Raw genomic sequence first — 10,392 nt, 5'->3', positions numbered from 1 at the left:
GGTATAAAGCCAGAGGTCAGGCAGAAATGTAATATTATACAAAGATTTTGCTTAATTTTCGATTTTTCGGCGATTATCGAGGGCCAAAATGACAAAAAGAAATCGCGATTTTTTTTTACATTCTAACTGAAATTTGACTCTACTTTTTGGTTTTTAAAGTAAATAAGCATTTTAAGTAGGTAGAAGAGTAATTTATTTTGCCTTTGTAACGTTTATTTGTTGTATATTTTTTTCATCTCTTTTTTGTGTTCTGTTGGCTAGTGTAAAGAGAATGCCCCAGTTTTGTATCCTGTATAAGTCTAATTTTTTCATTTTGTTGTATTCCTGTTGCTTATATCCAACCACGCGTACTAAATAATCGCGTATTTAGTAATATTATGAGTGCAAACTATAGCATCAACAACAAACAGCTTCGTGACCAGCATACTGAATACATAAAACTATTTTCTTGTTATAAAACGGTGAAATGTGATTATTGGTTAAAAACATGTCATAGTCCGTGAATAAACCTGAAGAATAGTTTTTAAATGGTTTTACAAGCGAGAAGTTTAAAATGCTTACGCGATTCTTTCGTCCCTTTTTCACTCATACCAGTTTGACTCCCATTCGTCTCAGAGCGACCATCGCATTTGTTGCTTTCTGAAATTCAGAAGAATACAAAAATTAGAAAGAATAATTAATCATTAAACAACAACGATATTCATCTTGTTACTGGTTTCTTTGAAATAAAAAGAAATTAAATAAAACAAACCCAGGTCGGTCGTTGGGCTGCGTACATCGGATTGAATTTCAATTCACAGTAAGTTGAAATTCAGTTTGAATGTTAAACATTTTTTTACACCTTCCCACCCCACCCCGAAACAAGGCGTACTTGAAAATTGGTACATAGGGTACTCAGACACGTAGAAAACTTTTTAATTGATTTTAATCCAGAAAAAAAAAGGGCTGCTAATGTGTCAAAATTGTTACGTGTGGGGGGGGGGGTCATCAGATTTTTATTTGTTTGTCAACTATTTCACAAATGCGCATGCGTGAATCGTTCAGATGACAGATTACTTATATTAAGAAGTAAGTTAGAAAACATTTTTTAAAGATCGTATCAAGCTGGCCTAATGGTTATCGTACTTGATACACTGTTTTTGGTTTCGATCTCAGCTCGTACTTTTTTCTTTTTCTTTTTTTTTCTTTTTTTTTTACTTACAAAAAGTGAACTGTTTAGGAAGAAAAAAAGAAAACAATACTCGCAAGCACATGTCTCAGTTTCCTTTTTTTTTATTTTTGCTTCATTTTTAAAGGAATTTAACGTTACGTTTCGTACCTACGCTATTTCTGTTTATAATAAGAATTCTACATTAATTAAAATATAATATTTATGCATGTTCTAGGACCGGGCGGTGCCGGACGTCCTGTCATTAATCTATATTCCTAGGATATTTATCTTGTTACTGGTTTCTTTGAAAGATACGGAAATTAAATAAAACAGAAGTCAGTCGTTGGGCTGCATACGTGTCGGCTTGAATTTCAACTCACAGCAAGTTGAAATTCCGTCTAAATGTTTATCTTTTCTTTTTACCCCCCCCCCCATCAAAAAGGTGTATTTTCACTTGGACGTAAGGGGCTACTATTTCAGATCATGTTTAACAGGGCACTGTTGGGAGTTTAGCAGCTAGATGTCTTTTTACATTACAAACTTCTGCATGTCAGTACAATCAGGGAAGCAATGTTTAGCAGTTCGAGGGAAAACAACTATTATAGTAGAAGGCTTTCCGGCGTCTACAGACCTCAACAGTGAAGGGGTGAGATTTCGCTGCTTGTCGTATTGTTTGGAAGTATGTACGCCGAGCGGGTGGGAGTGGGGGGCAAGTGCTATGAGTTCACCAGAGCACACTCCATTAAAGTAATTGTAAAATAGGTACAGGTATACACCGTTGTGGCGATGGGGTTAGCCGATAGTGCGGGACCTATTAGATTTGTTTAAGAGGGAGAGACTAGTGGTAGATGCATCAACCCATATGTGGCAACAATACTATATGCCTGGGCGAATGGTGGCTTCATAGAGGTATAGGACACTCTCGGGTGTGAATAATTTTCTTGCACAGTAGAGGGAGCCCACTTCTTTGCAGCAGCCTTGGCAATGTCATCAATTTATTTGTTTCAATCTATGTTGCTTTCGAATGTTAGACCGATGTGTTTAAACGGAACAAAGCTTTCGGGAGGGGGGGGGCAAAGTCATATAAGATGTGGGGTTTCATTGGCTACAATATGGACCAAGTAGTGCATCTCTACGATGAACAGGAATGAAGTTATCGCTCAAAGTGTGACTTATCTTTTTTTTTCTGTAACCTTGTATATTTTTTGTTGTAATCTTTAACAAATTATTACAACTCACAGAGCAAAATGCTAAGACAGAAGTCGCTAGATGTTTGATGATCAAAGTCTGTAACGCGAGACATTTTTTTTTCTTAAACTGTCAAAGAGAACCCGCTTTTTCAAGGGCGATAACTCTTCGACCCTATTAACAATATAATAATAATAATGATAATAATGATGATAATAATAATAATATAATAATAATATAATGATAATACAATATTATGATAATAATAATAATATAATAATATCTACGATATTAAAATTAAACCACGTCTAAGTTAGACCATAATCAATATTTTGATCAAATTTGATGATTAGTCAAGCGATGCGGATATGTGTAAACAGTAAAATGTAGTTTACAAATCTGGCCGAATTTATTTTTGTTATTTTAAGGAAATCACCACTTATCAAAACCCGAAGGCCACTCGAGGATAAAGGTAAATGAATGTAAAGTAGTAGTGCAGTAATCGTTAATGGTGCAGATTGGGTAGAATTTGGATTATTTAAAGAAACGGACTAACAAGAACTTGTTTACATTGGACTTGAAGGCTACCATATTGTAATCAACCGGAAAGCAGGCAACCGAAACAGTGTTCCACAGGCAAGCAGTTCTAAAAAAGAAGCTTTGCTCATGGAATCTGCATTTAGATTATGGCACAGGTAGTGGGGCAAATTGTTGATAGTGGTTGTAGTTAGTTGAGTGTTTTTGTGAAAGCCTGGCAAGGAGAGACCATGGATCGGAGTTCAAATAGATAACAAATAAATGTAACCGAAGGCAAGGTAAGTTTTCGCCTATATATATTACCGTGATCTATATTGGGTGGGTTTCTAACTGTATTTTGTATATTTTTTAAATTTTTTAATCATTATCAAACTTTTACATATTTAGGTGTCAATTCACGACTATTTGATCTTGTTCCCACCTAACGCTCGACACTATATGTTTTTTCGAACCGATTAAACGTTTTAAAGTGAGTAAAACCACTAAAAACCTTTCCATGTTGATAGAGGAGTAACTTATCTTGCCTTTGTTAACATTTATTTGTTATGCATTTTATATGAATTTTTTTTTTACCACCTTTTCGTACCTCTGTGGATTGTAAAACAAATCCGAGATTTTTTTCTTCTAGTTAGGGTCGAGAACTAAGTTGGCCTAAACTAGTTTTTATCTTAAATAATATTGTCCATTTTTTTTTATTATTATTATAAATATTAGTTACCAAGAATTATTTGTAAATACAATAATATTTTATATTAAATATGTACTTTCAAACATTTACTTGATTTCGTGTGCGAGTTAGAGCAATCATCATTTATACTATATATATAAAAATGTGGGTTGGTTATTGTTATGTCTTGATGTTACACATCGATTTAATGGCAACTAAAAATAAGCGAAGGACGCAGTATAATCTTTAACAAATTTTTTACATCTCACAGAGCAAAATGCTAAGACAGAAGTCGCTAGATGCTTGAAGTCTGTAATGCGAGACATTTTTTCTTTCTTAAACTGTCAAAGAGAGCCCGCTTTTCAAGGGCGATAACTCTTCGACCTTCGGTTTAAGGGGAATAACTCATTTTTTGTAGTTCAACCTTGCAGTGATAAGGACTTCTGTGTGTGTATATATATATATATATATATATATATATATATATATATATACACACACGGCACAATCACATTGACACATCGGTTTTCGCCAGATCACCGAAGCAACGGTGAGCCTGGCCAGTACCAGATGGGTGACCAATTTAGGGAAGGCTGGGTACCGTATGTACCGCGCCGAGTCGTGAGTCGTAGAAATTTTCAGGTTGGTATCTGGATGCACCCTCAGGCTTCATTAAGACATATATCTAAGAAAAGGAAACTCTGATGTAAAAACCTGCGATCTATTGTATACTCTGCCATGTGGCAGTCATCTGCACCGACAAAACTTAGCAGTAATACCAAAACGGGTGGTTGGTTCTACACAAAGCCTTCACCACTGTAAACAAATCGTTTGTGTGGATTTCCGAGCAACTTAGTTGTTGTGGCGAAAGCTCATACGTTGAAATCGACGGGAGAGTTCATTATATATATATATATATATATATATATATATATATATATATATATATATATATATGGAAGTTATAAAAGCCAAAAGCAATGCTGAAAGGACCGGAATCACAAGAGTAAAGAAAAGAAAAACAAACAAACAAATAGCCGGGTATGTTTGAGTAGAGTAATGTCTGTTTATTCATCTATCATTCCTCAACTGGTTACGTAATTAATTTGCAACCAAGTTGGTATGTCCGGTGTATATAAAGTCCGGTGGTGATATGGAACTTTGATTAATTTCAGGAGAAAATACCTCCCATTTTCAAAAAGCAAACAAAAGTATATTAAAGATGGCAGAAGAGAAAGGGACCGAAGTCCAAAATCCGACTCTCAAATATTTACTTAAAATTCTCTATAGCACGACGACAATTTCTAGTTACAATTCTCTGTAACATACAGACGCTTACCTTACAAAACTTAATTCTCGATTCGTAATTTAATCTTCATTTCATGCCGAAATAGCTAATAATTCTAAAAAAAAAAAGGGGGGGAGATTGATAGCATTCGCACGATTTCATAAAATCCGTAATGTTGTCTTAAAAAAAAAAAAAACTCTTCTCTTGAATTCGTTCTTCTTATCACAGCTAATACATTCATATGCAAATGAATGCATTTCCAAAACACAATTTTATTCATAACTTTTTTGTAAATACGAAACAAAATATTTTTATATATTAATATTGCAGTAATATTTTTTAAATTTTTATTAAAAATTTATCCTTTAAACATGTGTGAACATAAAAAACAAGATGTAATCAATTTGCATTTTTGCTTCCGATTTAAAAATGGATCGAAACTTGTTAAAAATTAAGTTGGTCCCAACAGAGAAACGTTCGCACACACATGAAAATCATGGAAGTATTTGTCAAATTAAACACAAAACTATAATCAAAGTTCAAGAACATAAAAATTGTAAATTAAAAAAATCCAAATTAGTTAACGACTGATATCGCATATACAGATAAGCAACGTGATGTATCGGAAAAGCTTAACTGATATATTATTAACAATATTATTATTATAATAATTATAATAATTATTATAATAATTATAATAATTATTATAATAATTATAATAATTATTATAATAATTATAATAATTATAATAATAATTATAATAATTATAATAATAATTATAATAATTATAATAATAATAATTATAATAATAATTATAATAATTATAATAATAATAATTATAATAATTATAATAATTATTATAATAATAATTATAATAATTATTATAATAATAATTATAATAATTATAATAATTATTATAATAATTATAATAATTATAATAATAATTATAATAATAATTATTATTATAATAATAATTATTATTATAATAATAATTATTATAATAATTATAATAATTATTATTATTATAATAATTATTATTATTATAATAATTATTATTATTATAATAATTATTATTATTATAATAATTATTATTATAATAATTATTATTATTATAATAATTATTATTATAATAATTATTATTATTATAATAATAATTATTATTATAATAATAATAATTATTATTATAATAATTATTATTATTATTATAATAATTATTATTATTATTATAATAATTATTATTATTATTATAATAATTATTATTATTATTATAATAATTATTATTATTATTATAATAATTATTATTATTATTATAATAATTATTATTATTATTATAATAATTATTATTATTATTATAATAATTATTATTATTATTATTATAATAATAATAATTATTATTATAATAATAATAATTATTATTATTATTATAATTATTATTATTATTATAATAATTATTATTATTATTATAATAATTATTATTATTATAATAATTATTATTATTATTATAATAATTATTATTATTATTATTATAATAATTATTATTATTATTATTATAATAATTATTATTATTATTATTATAATAATTATTATTATTATTATTATAATAATTATTATTATTATTATTATAATAATTATAATTATTATTATTATTATAATTATAATTATTATTATTATTATAATTATTATTATTATTATTATAATAATTATAATTATTATTATTATTATAATTATTATTATTATTATAATTATTATTATTATTATTATTATAATTATTATTATTATAATAATTATTATTATTATTATGATAATAATTATTATTATTATTATAATAATTATTATTATTATAATAATAATTATTATTATTATAATAATTATTATTATTATAATAATAATTATTATTATAATAATAATTATTATTATAATTATTATTATTATAATAATTATTATTATTATAATAATTATTATTATAATAATTATTATTATAATAATTATTATTATTATAATAATAATTATTATTATAATAATAATTATTATTATAATAATAATTATTATTATAATAATAATTATTATTATAATAATAATTATTATTATAATAATAATTATTATTATAATAATAATAATTATTATAATAATAATAATTATTATAATAATAATTATTATTATAATAATTATTATTATAATAATTATTATTATTATAATAATTATTATTATTACAATAATAATTATTATTATAATAATTATAATTATAATAATTATAATTAATGTTATTATTATAATAATTATAATTAATGTTATTATTATAATAATTATAATTAATGTTATTATTATAATAATTATAATTAATGTTATTATTATAATAATTATAATTAATGTTATTATTATAATAATTATAATAATTATAATAATTATTATTATTATAATAATAATTATTATTATTATTATAATTATTATTATTATTATAATAATTATTATTATAATAATAATTATTATTATAATAATAATTATTATTATTATTATAATAATTATTATTATTATTATAATAATTATTATTATTATTATAATAATTATTATTATTATTATAATAATTATTATTATTATTATAATAATTATTATTATTATAATAATAATTATTATTATTATAATAATTATTATTATTATTATAATTATTATTATTATTATTATAATTATTATTATTATTATTATAATAATTATTATTATTATTATTATTATTATTATTATAATAATTATTATTATTATTATTATTATAATTATTATTATAATAATTATTATTATTATTATAATAATTATTATTATAATAATTATTATTATAATAATTATTATTATTATAATAATAATTATTATTATTATTATAATAATTATTATTATTATTATAATAATTATTATTATTATTATTATAATAATTATTATTATTATAATAATAATTATTATTATTATAATAATTATTATTATTATTATTATAATAATTATTATTATTATAATAATAATTATTATTATTATAATAATAATTATTATTATTATAATAATAATTATTATTATTATAATAATTATTATTATTATAATAATTATTATTATTATAATAATTATTATTATTATAATAATAATTATTATTATAATAATAATTATTATTATAATAATAATTATTATTATAATAATAATAATTATTATAATAATAATAATTATTATAATAATAATAATTATTATTATAATAATTATTATTATTACAATAATAATTATTATTATAATAATTATTATTATAATAATTATTATTATTATAATAATTATTATTATTATAATAATTATTATTATTATTATAATAATTATTATTATTATTATAATAATTATTATTATTATTATAATAATTATTATTATTATTATAATAATTATTATTATTATTATAATAATTATTATTATTATTATAATAATTATTATTATTATTATAATAATTATTATTATTATTATAATAATTATTATTATTATAATAATTATTATTATTATAATAATTATTATTATTATAATAATTATTATTATTATTATTATAATAATTATTATTATTATTATTATAATAATTATAATTATTATTATTATTATTATAATAATTATAATTATTATTATTATTATAATAATTATAATTATTATTATTATTATAATAATTATAATTATTATTATTATTATAATAATTATAATTATTATTATTATTATAATAATTATAATTATTATTATTATTATAATAATTATAATTATTATTATTATTATAATAATTATAATTATTATTATTATTATAATAATTATAATTATTATTATTATTATAATAATTATAATTATTATTATTATTATAATAATTATAATTATTATTATTATTATAATAATTATAATTATTATTATTATTATAATAATTATAATTATTATTATTATTATAATAATTATAATTATTATTATTATTATAATAATTATAATTATTATTATTATTATAATAATTATAATTATTATTATTATTATAATAATTATAATTATTATTATTATTATAATAATTATAATTATTATTATTATTATAATAATTATAATTATTATTATTATTATAATAATTATAATTATTATTATTATTATAATAATTATAATTATTATTATTATTATAATAATTATTATTATTATTATTATAATTATAATTATTATTATTATTATAATAATAATAATTATAATTATTATTATTATTATAATAATAATAATTATAATTATTATTATTATTATAATAATAATAATTATAATTATTATTATTATTATAATAATAATAATTATAATTATTATTATTATTATAATAATAATAATTATAATTATTATTATTATTATAATAATAATTATAATTATTATTATTATTATAATAATTATAATTATTATTATTATTATAATAATAATAATTATAATTATTATTATTATAATAATAATTATAATTATTATTATTATTATTATAATAACTATTATTATTATTATTATTATAATAACTATTATTATTAGTATTATTATAATAACTATTATTATTAGTATTATTATTATTATAGTATTATTATTATTATTATAATAAAAAAAAAAGTGTTGCATTTCGGCAGAACAACCTTTTCCGGAATAATTAGTCTCAGCTTTATAAAGAATTAAATGGTAGTAAACAGGCGGGAAATAACAACACTCCAAATGCACAAGATGCAAGGAAGTTCTGGAGTGGGATTCGATCTGTCGAAGGGCGATATAATGAGAAGGCTAGCTGGTTGGGAGAGGTCAGAGAAAGGCTATCAGAAATAGAGCAGATGAAGAACGTCGAGATAATCATCGATGACGTTAAAGCTGGCATACAGAGGATAACAAACTGGAAGGCACCTGGTCCAGATGGAGTGATGGGCTTCTGGTTTAAACAGTTCCCATGCCTTTATCCACCTATAACTGCTGCTCTGCAAAGGGTTGTAGAGTCGGGAGATGTCCCTGATTGGTTTGTGAAGGGAAGAACAACACTGATTAGAAAAGATCATGCAAAAGGAACAGATGCCAATAATTATAGACCAATCACATGTCTGCCATTGATGTGGAAACTGTTGACTGGAATATTTGCGGAGAAAATTTATGAACATCTAGAGAGTAATGGTGTTTTTCCTGACGAACAAAAGGGGTGCCGGAAAGGCTCGAGAGGTACTAAAGAGCAACTACTAATTGATAAAGCAATAATGCAGGATGCGAAGAAGAGAAATCTGAGCGTAGCATGGATCAATTACAGAAAGGCTTATGACATGGTTCCTCATTCATGGATACGTGAAATACTATTGATGATGAAGGTTGCTGAGAATGTAGTAGGGCTTTTGGAGACAAGTATGGCTCAATGGAAAACGGTGCTGACAGCAAACAGAGAGGAGATAGAGCAGGTTGGCATTAAATGTGGGATATTTCAAGGAGATTCGTTATCGCCACTTCTTTTTGTAATGATAATGATGCCACTGTGCATCCTCTTGAAGAGAGAAAAACTGGGGTATAACTTTGGATCAGGTGACAGACTCCTCAACCATC

At 21.9% G+C, this 10,392-nt stretch overlaps 1 protein-coding gene and 1 long non-coding RNA gene across 8 annotated transcripts in view; one reads left to right on the top strand and one right to left on the bottom strand.

The window, feature by feature from the left end:
* The window catches only part of LOC145293210 (myosin light chain kinase 3-like), a 410,867-nt gene that overhangs the window by 8,644 nt on the left and 391,831 nt on the right, over positions 1–10,392 (bottom strand). For all 7 annotated transcript variants that reach the window (XM_080139736.1, XM_080139738.1, XM_080139737.1 and 4 more), the window contains one exon: positions 562–639. In XM_080139736.1, the coding sequence (XP_079995862.1) occupies positions 586–639 (54 nt within the window). In that variant the 3' untranslated portion in view covers positions 562–585. The remainder of the gene's footprint in view (positions 1–561; positions 640–10,392) is intronic.
* The window catches only part of LOC145293211 (uncharacterized), a 269,161-nt gene that overhangs the window by 116,099 nt on the left and 142,670 nt on the right, over positions 1–10,392 (top strand). The window lies entirely within an intron of this gene.

Source organism: Euprymna scolopes, chromosome 14 (assembly GCF_053919585.1).
Source record: "Euprymna scolopes isolate OS-2025 chromosome 14, ASM5391958v1, whole genome shotgun sequence".
Lineage (NCBI taxonomy): Eukaryota > Metazoa > Mollusca > Cephalopoda > Sepiida > Sepiolidae > Euprymna > Euprymna scolopes.
This window is presented reverse-complemented; position numbering and strand designations above follow the sequence as displayed.